Source organism: Stenella coeruleoalba (assembly GCF_951394435.1).
Source record: "Stenella coeruleoalba genome assembly, chromosome: 18".
NCBI lineage: Eukaryota > Metazoa > Chordata > Mammalia > Artiodactyla > Delphinidae > Stenella > Stenella coeruleoalba.
The window spans coordinates 46147032-46165308 of NC_137164.1; the positions used below are offsets into that span (position 1 = coordinate 46147032).

Genomic DNA, 18277 nt, shown 5'->3' on the forward strand with positions numbered 1-18277 from the left:
TACAGAATAATACTTTTTTTAATTGAAGTATAGTTGACAATACCATGTTAGTTTCAAGTGTACAGCAAAGTGAATCATTTATACATATGTTTTTTCAGATTATTTTCCAAGATGATGAATATATTTCTTTATTCTGTTCAGTAAATCCTTGTTGCTTATCTCTTTTATGTATAATAGTATATGTCTGTTAAACCCATGCTCCTAATTTATCCCTACCCCCTTTCCCCTTTGGAATGATATATTTATCATTTAATGACTATGAGATTCATGTGCATAATTATTGAATATTAATATGTTGTTTTTTCACAACTTTCCTCATTTATATAATGTAGTAATTGCTTCAAATGTTTTTTCTACTTCAAGAATAAAAATAAATATTTTAACATCAACATTATGAGTCTGCTTGTTAAAATCATACTTCCATCTTCTATTTTCATACACAACAGGAATTGGCAGCAATGAAACAGATTATCATTAATATGCATAGTAAGCGTTCTGAGGACAACTTGCTTTTTACTAAAATGGAATCCAAAACTGTGACAGGAAATCAGAAATCAAAGACTTTGAATGTGCCTAGAGAACATGAAGACAATATATTTATACCCAAACCAACACTCTTTGTAAGTACAATAAAAATTAACTTAGAATGTTAGTGTCTCTTATTTTTACTAAATATATTTTACTTAAATTTCTTTCCTCTCATAGTGGTTTCAAACTAACTTTAAAAGGTCTGTATTTATCCTTTTTCTGAATGTATATGTTACCTATCTTAACAGTTGATAGTTGGGGTTTATATTTCTAGTTAACATATCAGACTTGCCTAGGAATTAGCATTACTCTAGCACTGTCCTCCTCCAGTCTCCAGGGACGACTTATAAATGAATCAGAAAGACAGTCTTGGTTTGACTCGTTTACAGCACGATCTCTCAGTTTTCAGTAGGATGTAGCTGACTGAGGTCATACCTCGTTTGAAAATTTTTCTCTTGTATATAAAAGAAAGTTTACTGTAGAAAAAAAAGAAAAATACAGATAAGCATAAAGAAGTTTGTTTGTTTGTTGTTGTTTTGCCGTGCCTTGTGGCTTGCAGGATCTTAGTCCCAGCCCAGGGATTGCACCCTGGGCCCTCGGCAGTGAAAATGCCAACCAGAATTGCCTGTTTTTGTCATTTTAAATTTGCATAAGAATAAAAGAGATGCAAAATATCACCCACCCCCTCTTATTTGTAAAATAATATATTTTGCTTTGAGTTTTCTTATAAAGTATAAAACCAATCGTATTAACATAAACTGAAAAACTGAAATGCATTATTAGGTAAAAATGTATGTGCCTGGAAATTAGTCGAAGAACAAGAAATTAGAAAAATTTGGATTAAAATAGAAAATAAATTAGGAAATATTGAAAATGATGTTTTAACAAGTAATAAGAATCCAAAGGCAACAGAATCGAAATAGGAGTAACCTCATTAAATAGTTCACTTTACTTCAACATGGTTTCCCCTCCATACCTTAATTTCTCAGAAGAAACATTTCTACCATCTGAACATAGAGACTCAAAACCAGAAAGATTTTCTGTACGATATTCTGATTCAGTGAGTCCCCAGAATCTTAATTTTTTTTTAACTCCCTAGATGATTATAATAATCAGTCAAGTATGGGAACTTCTGATCTAAGCTATTTCATTATACATTCAGAACATGCTACTCAAGATCACTGGGATGTGAGAGCTTGCTTGGTGATTACATAGTTCAACCTCCTTTTTTAAAAAAAATGACAGAGTTACAGTCTAAATGAAATAAGGGATAATTATCATAAGGATCCTCGTAGCAATACAGGCTGAGCTAACAGGGTGGAGAACACAGGAAATCGAGATTGACCAGCCTGGGTACAAGGCAGCTCTATGGATTTCCACAACTGAGTGCATAGGTCTTTTCCTCTAGTGGTACTTCAGCTTCCCTATGTTTCTCTCCTGGTGTCTGCTTACTCATGTTTTCCAGTTCCTCATCAACTTGCTCACAGCCCCTTGTCTTGAGACGTATTTCTATGCATCCTTTCCCTAATCTCCTCTCTTATAACCTAGTTCTTCCTGTATTTTCCAAAAGCAAGTTTAATTGGCCCAGCTTCTCCTTGTTGGCAGATACCCCTTGTGGCAAGACTAGTTAAGATTAGCCAGCCTACTGAATGGCTGACCTTACCTGTGACCAGGGGGTCACAGGGTACCAAAGAAAGTTGCCTAGGGCTATTTATTCAGAAGGGCCATGGCTAGGCAAGTTTCCCTGAGAAAGTCGGCTAAGATTGCGACAGACAGTGTGATGTGTCTATTATTATATTATAATCTACAAGAAGAGAGCAGACTGAATACATAGATGCTAATGGAAAACGTAGGATTGGTGGAAAACCGCAAGATACAGCCACATACTTAAAGCCTATCACACTTCCCTGATCTGCTTTTCTGACCCTTCTCTGTTCCAAGCAATGAACTATTCCTTCTGACCCTGACCTCCTACATTTCTGACTTTAGCTTGGTAACCTGATTCTGATATTCTGAAATCCTGTCACCAGTACGTAAGTAACAGATTTCTCCAGTATCTCGAGATAAGGTTCTGCAATGAAAAGAAAATGAAGAAGATTTGAAATATGAAGTATTAATTGGGTAGTTTTTATTTCCTTCTTTATGCTTACCTGTATTTTCTTTTTTTTTCTATAATAAACTATCTTTTGTATACAAGAGAAAATTTTTCAAAAAAGGTATGATCTCAGCTACATCCTAATGAAAACTCAGATATCGTGCTGTAAACCAGTCAGATCAAGACTGTGTGCTAATACTGCAGAATTAGGAATGGGAACCGACTAGGTCACCTGGGGCAAGTCATTTAAATGCCCTGAACTGGGTCTTATCTATAAAATTAGGAGGGAGATTACATGAAATGAGGGCTGGACTTCTTTTATACTAACATCCATGATTCTCTTAAGGCATCCTAATTTTTACGGTTATTATTTTCAGTATTTTCAATTTTCCATAATAGTGCTTTTCTTACATTTTTCTCTCATCTTGTCAATAAGGAATTTATGGTGGAAATATTTGAAAATAAGATCTAATCATTACATAATCTTATGGTTTTATAGCTAAAATGGAAACATTTCTAATTTACTTCCAGATCTTTTGGCTGATATTATCTGCTGTTGGTATTTTTCCCTGATATTCAATTCAATGATAGAGAGATGGATCGATGGATGTGTGTTTATATGTGCACTGAAAATATGAGGAAGACACACAAAGCCCCTGTTAAATGGGCAGTGGGGTGAACGTAGAGCTGTGTTATGTTACAGAGGAGGAAGGGGAGAAATAAAAGCTTGAGACATTTTTCTTTACATATTTGTATAATCATGTGAACATTTTGCAGTGCTCATGTGATATTTACATAAGAAAACCCCAAAAGGTGTATTTTATAGAAAAGCTCTGACTGTTGAAATCACAGATGTGGGAGAATTGTTTTTCAGGCATTCGATGCACCAACAAAGACTAAATTGAACCACAGAATGTAAGTGCTTTGAGGATAGAAACTGTGTTCCCATTGCCTTACATAGCACATGATCAAAGCAGGTACTCAATAAATATCTGGTAACACAGCATTAAAAAAAAACAACAACAGTTATTTGCCTCCCCAGTTTAGTTATCTTCTTAGCCATTAAAACTCTAAACTGTGTGGGGAACTTTAGTGTTGAACTAAATAAACTCCAGGGAGAGTGAAAGCAGCAACTTCCAAGACCATGGTCTTGGAAGGAAATACAAACTACTTTAAAGGAAATATAAACTGCTATGGAAATTCAAAGACAGAAGAGAGAATGTGATGTTGATGGACTCCAGGAAAAGAAAGTATTTGAGGTTGACCTTGATTTGACAAGGACAATAAGGGTTAAAGAGTGAGAAATTCCAAGGGCAAAGAGTATAATATTCACAAAACATTTTCTAATTTGTGTTCCTTTTCATTATTCAAAACTAGGATGTTTAATAATCTAGACTTCATTCCTCTCTTACTACATTCTTATGCCTGACTTCAGTCATTTCACCACTGAACACTTTTCCTTAGGAGAAAAGGAAAATACAGTGGATAGGATATACCTGGAGTAGTCAAATTCAAAGAGGCGGGAATTAGGATGGTGGTTACCAGGGACCAGGGGGAATGAGGAGTTATTGTCTAATGTGTGCAGATTTTCAATTATACAAGATGAAAAGACTTCTGTGGATGGATGGTGGTGATGGTAGCATAGCAATGTGAACATACCCTATGCCACTGAACTGTACACTTAGAAATGGTTAAGATGGTAAATTTTATGTTATGTGTACTTTACCAAAAAAAATTTTAAATTTAAATTGATAGGTTATAAAAAGCAGTGTTTCTCATTATTCATAAAGAAAAGTTTATAGCTTCATTAAAATGGAATTTAGCAGTTATTTGTAATATACTTAATATAATGAATACAACTCACTGGATGTCTTAAGACACAGGGTGCCGCCCTGGGATAGCATTACCACAGAGCACGTCCTAACTCTGCCACCCCACATTTTTCACATTATAACACACATAGAAAAGTATAGCATTTGTATGGCACGCCGGGTAAATGAACTTTGCTGGTAGATTGAAGGGGCTCCAGCCATGTCTAGGAGCTGAGGGAAGCAATTGCTCTTCATACCTCTAATGCTTTGTCACATTTGTTTTGAAGCTCTGGTCTCACTTTCTCTTTTCTTCTTCTTTTTTTTTTTTTTTTTTTTTGAATATTTATTTATTTATTTGGCTGCATCGGGTCTTAGTTGCGACACGCGGGATCTTCGTTGCAACGCCCGGGCTTCTCTCTAGTTGTGGCGCGCGGGCTCCAGAGCACGCAGGTTTAGTTGCCCCACGGCATGTGGAATCTTAGTTCCCCGACCAGGGATCAAACCCACATCCCCTACATTGGAAGGCAGATTCTTAACCACTGGACCACCAAGGAAGTCCCTGTTCTCACTTTTTCATGCTGAATCTAGATTTATCTGACCAGAACATGCTCAGACCTCAAGATAGCTAGCTATGTACATTTACATTTTTAAAAATAATTTTTCAATTTCGAGTCTCAGGAATACTAATTGCAGCCTCTTCCCGGTGTAATATAGCTCTAAGCTAAATTAGAAATAAGGAATTTTTTTGTGAGCGTGGAAGTAGAGCCGTGAGGGCTGAATGATCTGGGGCAGTTTCTCTTTTTGTCACTTTGTTGGTAGGAAAGCTGGGTCAGCTCTCTTAGACACATTTTAGTTGGGCCCTGCCTCTGAGGAATCATAAATATTTATTTCCTCAATTCCTAGCTTATATCGTTTTTTTTTTAAAACAAGTAATTATATCTACTAGACATAGTATTTCTTTAGAGAAGTGGCGCTGGTTGAACACTAATAGATTCTTAATTTCTAGCTCTTTTTCTAGATTCCAGGAATAATCCACCAGGCTTATTATGTCTGCATTTATCAGTCAGCATTCTTTCTCAATATGTTATAATCCCCAAGTTATAGATTAGTGTTTTAGTTGCCTGCTTATGGATGACACAAAAGTACCCATCTTATCAGTTATTTATCTCCCAAATCACACTGGAACAGTAAATTACTTCTGGTTGCTTTACAGTTAATCCTGTCATTTGTTTTTATCACAGCCCTCTGAGCTCTTTCCTACATCTGGAATACAATTTACTTCAGGGCCTGTTAACACCACTAATTTGTGCTGTTTCTTTATACAATTACAAATATAATTAATCTAAACCAGCACATAAAAATTAAAGCAATGTTCCCAATATAAACGCTCACTTTTAAGTAATTTGTATGTCTAACATCACGTCATATATGTGTGTGTGTGTGTGTGTGTGTGTGTGTGTGTGTGTGTGTGTGTGTGTGTGTGAAAAATATATTATGAAAAGGGTTTCATACCATGGAACCTATGAAAGTCTTAAATTCAAAAAAAAAAAAAAACAGAAGTGTGAAATAGTCAGAAAATAGGGCCCTCTTCAGTTAAAATATTAACTCTGTTAATAACTGCATAGACATGGGACTTCCTTGTTGGTCCAGTGGTTAAGACTCCACGCTCCCAATACAGTGGGCATGGGTTCGACCCCCTGGTCGGGGAGCTAAGATCCCACATGCCATACAGCGTGGCCAAAAAAAAACTAAATAGGCACAACAAAATTTGTTACCCAAAGCACCATCTTATGGGTAGAAAGGGTAAATAACTTTAAGATAGTAACATAAAAGAAACACTACTGTTTAAATAGGTAAAGAAGTGGAATTACCAAAATAAAAAGCAGTTAACTGTTAATCTGAATTTTTGTGCCCACTTTATTTAACAGTCATCTATCAGGAGATGGCAAATTTTTCCTTAAAGGGCAAGACAGTAAATATTCTAGGCTTTATGAGGCACATACCATCTTAATGCATATTCTGTTTGGTTTTACCTTTCTTTAAAAATGTTAAATCCATTCTTAGCAGGCAATCCATACAAAAACAGACCATGGATCATAGTTTGCCATTCTGTGCTCTATCTTAATGCTAGTTGCTCAGTACTAATCAGGAGTTGTAAAGGCTTAGAAACTTCCAGTGGCTGGAACTTCAGGCCGTCACTAATGGATAGTACCTTACTGACAAAATATCTAGAAATGAAGAACGTATGTCTCACGAGAATCAGAAATCAACTTTCCAGAATCATTATTATCTCCATGAAATTTGTTTGAATTTTGGTAGTGTTTAGACATAGATACTGATGTAGATGAGAAGTTGGCCTATTCTATCCTAATGTACTTGCAGGTAACCTGAGTTTCAGACCGTAATGTGACTGAGAACAGAACTTTACCAATAGAAAGATTGAACATATCTTGAGTTCATACAACAGAATATGCTATTTTCATATCTTATTGCTTATTTTCCTTTCCACTCAATAGTTGCAGTGTTACTTAGAATCATAAATACTGCCCACTATGCTTATAAAGGGCAGTGTTACCTGATTAGTTGGAGCCATATTATTACATTACTGTAGTGACGTTTTCTTTCACATTACATAGGGGCAACTCTTGAATATAGACTCTCATGAGGCTTTATGTCCAGATTTAAATTGAACTGAGAGGCATCTGTAATAGTAAACCCAAACAACATTCATTCATTCATTTAAAAAGTTTATCGGGGGGCTTCCCTGGTGGCACAGTGGTTGAGAATCTGCCTGCCGATGCAGGGGACGCGGGATTGTGCCCCCGTCTGGGAAGATCCCACATGCCGCGGAGCGGCTGGGCCCGTGAGCCATGGCCGCTGAGCCTGCGCGTCCGGAGCCTGTGCTCCGCAACGGGAGAGGCCACAGCAGTGAGAGGCCCGCGTAAGTTTATTGGGAGTTCCCTGGCAGTCCAGTGGTTAGGACTTGGCACTTTCACTGTGGTGTGCTAGGTTCAATCCCTAGTTGGGGAACTAAGATCCTGCAAGCCGCATGGCATGGCCACCAAAAAAACAAAAAAACGAAATGTTTATTGAGCACCTCCTTTGTGCCAAGCACTGTTAGAGGCAATAAAGGCATAAAACTTCCTGCCTCCACGAAACTTACATTCTTTTTTGGAGATTAGACTGTAAAGCAACAAACAAACCAAAAAATAAATTGTAGAGAAAGTGAAAAAATGACAAATGCTATGGAGAAAAAATAAAACAGGGCAGTCGATGGGTGAAGAATAGGGAGGGATGGCGTCTCTGCGAAGACGGCGCTTAAATAAAGGCCCGAAAGAAGTAAAACCAAATGCTCAAGGTTTTTGAGCAGCTGAATTTTGCAAGATCTCATCATTATCTTAAAACTAAGGAAATTTTAAATGGCAGTATACCCAGGTAAAAATAGATTCCGATGGAAACTTGCTTTGCTATTAAATATGTAGGAAATGAGGTCCTACTACTCTCTTTGTTTTTTCTATTTTAGAATGTAAAATATCTAATAAAATATGTAACTTTCTTTAACAGCGAAGTTCAGGTAGCTCACATTGGAAACAATACACTTTTTCAGTATTGCTGCATTTTTTCAAAACATTTTTTTAAAAAGCTCTTGGTATTTTTGTTTGTTTTTTATTGTGATAAAAAACATATACAGTTTACCATTTTACCCATTTTTAAGTGTACAGTTTAGTAGTATTAAGTGTATTCATATTGTTGTGAGACAGGTCTTCAGAACTTTTTCATCTTGCAAACTGGAACTCTGTATCCATCGAGCAATGCCTCCCTTCTTCCCCACCCCCACCTCTGTAGCCCCTGGCAACCCACCACTCTACTTTGAATTGCTATGAAATTGACTGTTTTGTATACCTCATAGGTGGCATCATACCATATTTGTCTTTTTGTGACTGGCTTATTTCACTTAGCGTAACATCCTCAAGGTTCTTCCACGCTATATCTCAAAGCATTTTGCAGTACCTCTTATGGAATTGTCTTTTGAGTCTGTGGCACATTCTTTTGAAGCTATTCATTTATTCAAGCCTTATTCCATGCCCAGGGCCCCTGCCCTAGAGTGCCTCAGAGTCTGATCATGGAAACCGTGTGTCATATAACATGTGTGATAAATACCAAATAGGAAGCAAGTAAAAAATACTGTGAGGGTCATGTTTGTATTTTCAGACCTGGACAGCAACAGTGAAAGATGAACTAGAGGAATGGAAAGAAAGAGCCAACAGACTTTGATATCAATTCAGACAGAAATTAAGAAGGTAGCAAAGGTGGTGGTGGAGGAGAAAGACGAGGCAGATGGAGGGATAAATTGGAGGGAGTGAGAAACACCTCTATAGGAGAAACAAGGAGGTAGAAACCAACAGGCGATAATGAACATTTTAGGCTTAGTAACTATGCAAAGTTATAAACACTCCTAGGTCTCAAGGGGCAAGGAGAGGAATTAGAACCTTCGTAGGAAACTTTGGTCTTCCATAGAAGAATTTACTACTACCAAACTATGGCCAGGCAAAGAAGGAGCTGAAGAATAGATATCCCAACTTGTTTCTCCTCTGACCTACAAGCCCACTTTGCAGCTCATTAACTGAACCTAATCAGAAACCATAAGCCACCACTGACAGCATCCTGAGGCACAGCAGGTCTGAGGGTACCCAGAATATCCATCACCGTTATTTTTTATTCTCCTCATATTATTGTGAAGTAACTGGTCATCAACTTGCCCGAGTTTACAAATAAATGGCTGGAGCCTGTTTTATTCCAGAGCCTGTACTTTAACCCATTATTCTGTACTGTGCTCCAGCTACAAAAAAAAAAAAAAAAAAAATCAACAACAAAAGAAGCATGTCATTGAGCACCTACTGCATGCCAGACACTTTTCCTGTGTGCAGAAAATACAACATGAAACAAATGCTATAACTTACTTAAGGATTAGAGTCAGTGTCTAGGAATTACGTTCCACTGCTAGTTCAGTGACTTAAGTAGATTGTTCTGATTCTCAGATAAAAGCCTGAAGATAAGCTTTTCAGGGCTAGTATGTGGCCCTTTGAAGTCATCAAGGACCTAGGTTTCTTCTGCCTTTCTCTTCAAACCATCCTTGGTGTGTGGCCTCTGTCCTCAGAATCACAATATAGCTGCTGTAGCCTAAGCCATCACATCTGCATTCCAAGCAGGAAGCAAGAGGAAATGGGGGGAAATACCATCTCCTATTCTAAAGGCATTTTTCTATAAGTTCTACCCAACATCTTCTATTTGTATTCCATTGGTCAGAATTTAGTCACTCGTCCACACCTAGCAGCAAGGGAGGCTGATAAATGTAGTTTTTCACTGGATGAGCCCATTACTCTCATAATGACATCAGAGTTCTGTTATTGAAAGGGGGAAAATAGATGTAATCTAGGCAACCACCAGGCTCTGTCATAGGGTCTTACTCATTTTTATAGCTGTACAACCTAACACAAAGACCTGGTACATAGTAGGTGTTCAATAAATTACTATAAAACTAATCTCAACAACAAGTAATTTAGTTCATGTAGTAGAGTGTCAAGAGATAGGGTTAGAGAAGTAGGCCTGGACCAGATCCTACAGGGCCCTATCTTCTAAATTAAATGTAGCTTGGACATGACAATGATAGTGAAGTTCCCCCCAAATAACCTAGGAATAAGGAATATACATTAGACCTATGGGAGAAGCTGTGAAACTAATTTTAAATGGCTATGACCAAAAAACTGAAAAGTCAATTTATGAAGTGAGAAAGCAGTTAATCCCTAGGACAGAGGTACACTCGACTGTGGCAAAGCTACTTCATTAATACATCTGAAGAAAGAAGTTACTGGGAGGAGGGGATGGAGGGCGGATGGTCTGCAATGGACCAGACACAGACTGAAGTAGTCAGGAAGGACAGTCTACCATTAAAATGCTTGTACTGTCCTTTATGAGTCTTAAGATTCCCTTTTAATATCAAAAGTTTTATTTACCTTCTACTATACATACATACATACATAGTAGTAAAAGAACTTTTAGTATCAGTTGATTGAGAAAATGCAGATATACAAATCCTGTGCCTTTTGCTTGGATCTGTAGAAGTTGCTTTCATATTTTTTTGTCCACGAGCCACAGTTAAGAAAACCAGTTTACATTATGACCTAGTGAAGATCACAGTTTCTCAAAATGGAACTTACCCCTCCCCTGGCAGATCAGCTAGCATTCTGGTTTGTACTCTGGTTTCTTTTGGATTTGGTTAGGCCCTGTCACCTTTGAATTCTCTTGGAAGACAGCACCTGGCTTTTCCCTATGATTTCCTTATTTTACCCTGGAAGCTTCTTTCACCTTTAATACTAATAACTTTGGACTTTCTATTAAAGAAAAACTACTAAAGTGTTTTAATGCAGATTTGCATTTTAGAAAGATAAGCTTGGAGGGATTGTGGGTGATGAACATAATAGAAGAAAAAGCCAAATCAGAATTAGGAAATTCTTGCGGGAGTGAAGCCCAGAAATGATGAGGGCCCAAGGTAAACCTTTTGGGGTCAAGATAGAAGCAGAATAAGGAGTTTAAAAGATATTTCTACAAATGTTAGGGACTGTTTAGAATGAACGTAGCAAGTGGAAAAAAAAAAGGAGAAATCTAAGATGAAGAGGAATTAGTCATTTCTGTTTTAGATGACTGAACAAAATATGGTACCATTCACCAAGACAGAGAATATGGCGATTGGGGGAGTTCATTTTGACATACTGAATTTTACTTGCCTTTAGGCATCATGTAAAAGTATTTGTAGCTCAAGTTAGAGCTATGGTTATACAGATGTGGCTGGAGGAAGGAGGTGGAGGGTCTACTGGTATATTTGGTGGTAATTGAAGCTGCCCAAGGGCATGGCTAAGGGCAAGAGGAGCTGACCATTGATGTCACTTCTAACATTTTGTGCATCAGCTATGGCATATGAAAAAGATAAAATTGTCATAACTTATCTTACTTATCTATATGCCAATGTATATATATTTAGGAATGTGGTTCTTCATAGTTTTAAGGAGATATAAGTGGGAAAGGAGTAATTGCATGTTTGATTTATTATATTATATAAAATAAGATGTTTTGATTGGCATCAGTATCTTATATAGGGAGTTCTAAGTGCTCTATCACAGACCACCTTCCCTGCTCTTTTGTTACTACTCTGTATAGCCAGGCTCTTTTACATTGAAATGATTGAGCAGTAAACCCAAGAAGTACTCTGGTAAATACTTAGCAATGCAGAATACCCAAAGCACAATGATTTGGATCTAGAAATTCTTTACTAAATATCTATTGAGTGAATGAGTATCTGTATGTAGATAGATAAGACAACTAAAAAGAAGCTGTGCCCTTGATTTTTTTATAATTTTATTTGAAAATAGAATCAATTCATAAAATATTCGCCTCTGTAGAATATATTAAATATCGGATTTAAGCCAGAAAACACAGCTGTGTATTTATTTTAATCGACATACCAGGTGGGAGATTATTTCTGACAAAAGACAAAATCTTTGCCCTTAAGTCTCTTTCTGAATTACAAAAAGCAATTATTTACTATAATTTTACATAAAAATCCCCAATGTATATAGGTACTTAGTTATTTGAATTGTTTCTCTTCTCCTCCTTATAAGCATTTTACATAATTTTCTTTTCTTCTTCTTCTTTTTTTTTTTTTTTCCTTTTTTTTTTACAGACCAAAAAAGAAGCACCTGAGTGGTCTAAGACACAAAAAATGAAGACGTAGTGTTTTGGACAGATTTGCTCTATCATTATTTACTCCTGAAGGTCTTTTTCTGATGAACAAAATTTATCTTAATCACGTACTTGACATTTTTTAAATAGCTAATTTAAAGTTTATTTTAACTGAATGTTAAATTAACAAATTATCATAATAATCAAACTACATAAAGTGCAAATATTTGGTTTTATCTATTTTGTTACAAAATAAATATTGTATACTCTACTATGATTTAAATATTGAAGCTTTCGTAATTCTTTAAGGCATTTTAAATATGTGGCTTATAAATATTTTGATTAGTTATATTGGTGAGTATTTTTCTAACTATATAAATTTTGAATTTAAATGTCATAACACAAATACCAAGACACCTTACAATTTTTAAATTAATAGTCATCTGTGAAGTCTACTAGAAGGCATTTTATATGCCCAATAATGGTGGTCAGATATCATGTAAGTGGATATGAATTGCTGATTCTTTCTTTGGGCTCTGTTTTTTCTTATATTTCATATTATTATTAACCAATACAATCTGGTACAAAGTCCGTTATTCCATTGGTCAAGTAAAAATTTGGTGGAAACTGTCTTGTTACTTTGGTCAAAACAGATGCAGTATGGACCAAATATCTAGTCTGTAAGAAAAAATCAGTAGCATTTTCTCTTTTTCTTGGCATAAAATATGCTCCATTTGTCATTCAAGAGTTACAATTTAAAAGAAAGAAGAGGGGTGGAAGAGAAAGAAAAGAAAAAGAAAGAAGTATATTTTCATGTATCAGATTTTCTCAACCACTGTTGACATAGAGGCTGGACAATTCTTTATTCAGGACAGGAGTGGGGCAGTTCTTTGCCTTGTGGGATGTTTGTCAGCATCTCTGGCCTCTACCACTAGATGACAGTAGCACCCGCACCCCCAGCCCGAGTTGTGACAGTCAGAACCCTCTCTGTCCCTCAGGGTCGCACATCACCCCCGCCTCCTAGTGAAGCACCACTGATGCGCAAATCACTGATTATCCTGGTAGATATGAAAAAAGAATCTATCTAATCACTGTGTTCTTTGAAAGTTTACAGTATCATAGGCTATTAGTTGAGTGTGAGAGAACAGAAAAAGCCTCTGATAATAATATGCACTTGTAAATCTACTGTTGGCCTAAAAACCCTAATCTCATCCTTCCCTTTTATTTCGTTTGGATACATCTAAAATACGACTTTCTGCAACAAAGATTTGTGAAAACGGCCTTTCTCAGGCACGCATCCTAAATCCAGATGCGCTTATAATTCATTAAAACTAAATTTGTAGCGTAATTTGTTTCTTTCCAAAATGCTAGAAGAGAATGTCTGTTTTATTTTCACCTCTAGTTATTAATCGAAAAGCATTTTATAGTTTAGTTCAGTCAACGCTGTTTGTTATATGTACATATTTTAATATAAAGGAATACTGATTGATTATCCAAGTTAAAGTTATGGTGTGGACAAAGGCACAGAAGCAGGAAAATTTGGAGCTAATTTTAAAAATAGAAAATGCAGTGATGAGGAAATTGAGGAAGTCTTCCTCCCTCCAAATCCCTATTTTTTTCCCCTCTTCCTTTCCTTTCCTTTCTAGATATGAATTACTCCTTTAAAAAAACGTAGTTCTTTCTATCATATCCTACCATTAATAAAGCTCAGGATTAGACTGTGGTATGAAATCTTTTTAGATGACATTTGTGAATTTTCTAATTCAGATGCCATTCCTTCCAGAAAGTTCTATCTGTTCTACCATAGTAATTTATGTACTCTGTACTCTATATCTCTAATTCTGCTTACCATATTTTATAATAATTGCTTACTTGTCCATTTCCTTGAAGGCAAGAACTATTTCTTAAGCTTTTTTTGGTCCTCAGTATTTAGCACTGTGCCTTGAATTTAAGCTCTAAATGTTTATTTGATGAATTTGGGCACAGATGAGATACAGTGATGTAACTTTTTTAATATATTAAAAATCAATGGGTTTTTTTTTGCTTTTTAGTATCACAGAATCTATTCTAGCTCATTTTTGTTTGGGGGGGTTTTTTTGAATTTTATTTTAATTTTTTATACAGCAGGTTCTTATTAGTCATCCATTTTATACACATCAGTGTATACATGTCAATCCCAATCTCCCAATTCATCACAGCACCACCCCCCGCCGCTGCTTTCCCCCCTTGGTGTCCATACGTTTGTTCTCTACATCTGTGTCTCTATTTCTGCCCTGCAAAGTGGTTCATCTGTACCATTTTTCTAGGTTCCACATATATGCGTTAATATATGATATTTGTTTTTCTCTTTCTGACTTACTTCACTCTGTATGACAGTCTCTAGATCCATCCATGCCTCTACAAATGACCCAATTTCGTTCCTTTTTATGGCTGAGTAATATTCCATTGTATATATGTACCACATCTTCTTTATCCATTCATCTACCGATGGGCATTTAGGTTGCTTTCATGACCTGGCTGTTGTAAATAGTGCTGCAATGAACATTGGGGTGCATGTGTCTTTTTGAATTATGGTTTTCTCTGGGTATATGCCCAGTAGTAGGATTCCTGGGTCTTACAGTAATTCTATTTTTAGTTTTTTAAGGAACCTGCATACTGTTCTCCATAGTGTCTAGCTCAGTTCTTAATACCACTACAACCCTTGCCTTTTCTTTAAATTTCCAGACCTTCATTTTCTCTTTCTAATTTTTTAAAATAAATTTATTTGTTTATTTATTTTTGGCTGTGTTGGGTCTTTGTTGCTGTGCGTGGGCTTTCTCTAGTTATGGCGAGCGGGGTCTACTCTTCGTTGCGGTGCACGGGCTTCTCATTGCAGTGGGTTCTCTTGCTGCAGAGCATGGGCTCTAGGCGCACGGGCTTCAGTATTTGTGGCTCTCGGGCTCTAGAGGGCAGTCTCAGTAGTTGTGTCTCACGGGCTTAGTTGCTCTGCGGCATGTGGGATTTTCCCGAACCAGGGCTTGAACCCGTATCCCCTGCATTGGCAGGTGGATTCTTAACCCCTGTGTCGCCAGGGAAGCCCTCTTTTTTTTTTTAATATTTATTTATTTTTATTTAGTCACGCTGGGTCTTAGTTGCGGCAGGCGGGCTCCTTATTTGTGGCATGCGTGTGGGATCTAGTTCCTGACCAGGGATCGAACCCGGGCCCCCTGCATGAGGAGCACAGAATCTTAACCACTGTGCTACCAGCAAAGTCCCTCTGCTTACTTTTTTATTTGTTTTTTTTTGTTTTTGTTTTTGTTTTTTGCGGTACGCAGGCCTCTCCCTTTGCAGAGCACAGGCTCCAGACGCGCAGGCTCAGCGGCCGTGGCTCACGGGCCTACCGCTCCGCGGCATGTGGGATCTTCCCGGACCGGGGCACGAACCCGAGTCCCCTGCATCGGCAGGCGGACTCTCAACCACTGCGCCACCAGGGAAGCCCTGCTTACTTTTTTTTTTTAATTGTGGTAAAAAACACATAACATAGACTTTACCATCTACTCATTTTTAAGTGTAGGGTTCAATATGTTGAGTTTATTCACATTGTTGTACAACAGGTCTCTCAGACTTTTTCATCTTTCAAATCTGGAACTCTATACTCATTAAACAACTCCCCTTTTCCCCTTTCTCTCATCCTATCACACGGTGACCCAGAGTCACTATGTTGTACAGGCAGTGGTTGGATAATCACCAGGAAGTTTAAGGCCAGATTCCCACCTTTAGGGGAGGTTGAAGTTGTTAATGAGCCAGTTTCCCTTTTATTTTACGATCCTGAGAGACTAATGATAGACAAAACAAAAGAGTTTGTCTTAAATATTACTCCTTTAAAAAAGTAATTAGTACTGTAAATGCTTCAAAGAAAGACTTCCTGAGGCTTGGAGGTCACCAGGCAAAACTCGCCAGCCAAACAGCTATCTAGAGTCCTCCAAGGTAATGTTTACTTTCGTTGATTTACAGAGCCCATGGTCTAGTTCTCAGCCTTACAGGACTCAGAAACTTAATTCTGTTAATGAACTAAAGATGACACATCTTTCAGGAGTATGCCCACACTTACTGGTTATAAATCGTAATGTATCAGTTATGAGCGAAAAGTAAAACTATTATACAGAATGCCACTTACTGGGATAAGCACAAATGATGTGTTCTTGCCTTATTTTCCCTTGGCTTCTGCAATACTGTACTCTCATTTTCCCCCTTGCTCCTCTTCTAGCTGATCATAAAACATTAGAGTTTTTCAAAGTGTCTTTTCCCCCTTGAGTCTTTGTTCTGTTCTGTACTTATTCTCTTGATAATTTCTGCTCCCTGGCTTCAGTTACTATATGCCAACATTCCCAAGTTTATATCCCTAGTCCAAACTGTTACCTTTTAATATAGGACCTGACTACTTGACATCTCTACTTGAATGTCTCATTGTAACCTTAAACTTAACATGTGCAAAACTGAATACACCAAGTTTCTTCTCCAGTGTTCCCAGTTTCAATAAATGGCTCATATCAGTGGCTATTCAATGGCTTGTATTACAAACCTATGAGTCATTCCAGACCCTTTTCTCATTAGGCCTCAAGCTTCAGATGATCTATCTCTTAAATAGTTCCCTTTTTTTAAACTTTCGATTATGAAAATTTCCAAATATATAAAAGGGCAAAATAAATCTTGGGGTGATGGATATGTTCACTATCTTGATTATGGTGATGGTTTCATGGGGGTGTATATGTATAAAAATGCTTATCAAATTCTACTTTTTTAAATGTACAGTTTATTGTATGTCAGTTGTACCTCAATTAAGATGTTTTAAAAAAGAAAGGTAAGAGTTAGGAAATCACCATTTAGTAACCCCTGATGAAATGATTCAGGCATCAATCACCAATGAATGCTAAAGCAGTTAGAGGATATCGCAGAACTTTATATCAGGTCGTAACCACCAAAATGCTCTAATCAACCTTAGATTATGTTGATTTATGTGACTCTTGATGTGATGTAACGTGAAGTATAAAACAACACCTAGGGCTTCCCTGGTGGCTCATTGGTTAAGAATCTGCCTGCCAATGCAGGACACATGGGTTCGAGCCCTGGTCCAGGAAGATCCCACATGCTGCAGAGCAGCTAAGCCCGTGCACCACACTACTGAGCCTGCGCTCTAGAGCCTGCAAGCCACAACTACTGAAGCCCGCGCGCCTAGGTGCTGTGCTTCGCAGCAAGAGAAACCACCGCAATGAGAAGCCTGCACACCGCAACGAAGAACAGCCCCTGCTCTATGCAGCTAGAGAAAGCCCGCGCACAGCAATGAAGACCCAACACAGCCAAAAATAAATTAAGTAAATAAATTAATCAAATAAAACACCTATGCAGTATCCTTGGAAAAAAATAAATAAATAACCTGAATCAGATGAAGTCTTTAGACCTAACTTCCAGTCTGTAGGCAAAACAAGAAATACACCAAGCCTAATGATACCATGAAGAATGAATGAGTCATTCTGGGCACTGGGAATGTTCATTGTTTCTAGGCCCTCAATGTTTCTAGGCTTTTTCAGTAGACACAGTTATGAAATAAGTGTTTTTAAATAGAGAGGGGAAAATCATGAGTTCCTACCAGTATATCCAATTCTAATTTAAGATTTTTTTAAAGATTTCAACTTCTTTAATTTTATACTTTGTATTTCATTTCCTGTTTGTGAATTTCTATCACCACCTTAGCTCAAATCCTCATGTCCTCTTCCCTAGATTACATCAGTCTCCTAACCAGTCTTCCTAAATCTACTCATGCCTCTCTCCAAACCATTCTCCACAGAGAATAATGATCTTTTTCCTTTTTTAGACACTACAATTTTTTATTTAGAGCTTAATCTACAGTTTATACAAGGTATTATAAGATATGAACTTAGAAAATGGAACAAATTGCAATTGAGGTACAAGCTGAGAGCATAGTATATCATGTTTCAGTAAATTTAATTGAAAAATTTTAAATGAGGACTTCCCTGGTGGTGCAGTGGTTAAGAATCCGTCTGCCAGTGCAGGGAACACGAATTCGATCCCTGGTCCGGGAAGATCCCACATGCCACGGAGCAACTAA

General features: G+C 37.2%; 1 protein-coding gene across 1 annotated transcript in view; it reads left to right on the forward strand.

The window, feature by feature from the left end:
* PIBF1 (progesterone immunomodulatory binding factor 1) overlaps nt 1-12386 on the forward strand; it is a 212324-nt gene extending 199938 nt beyond the window's left edge. The window contains exons 17-18 of the mRNA XM_079903403.1: nt 447-620; nt 12173-12386. Coding sequence (XP_079759529.1) covers nt 447-620; nt 12173-12223 — 225 coding nt within the window. The 3' untranslated portion in view covers nt 12224-12386. The remainder of the gene's footprint in view (nt 1-446; nt 621-12172) is intronic.
* Nucleotides 12387-18277: the final 5891 nt, after the last annotated feature.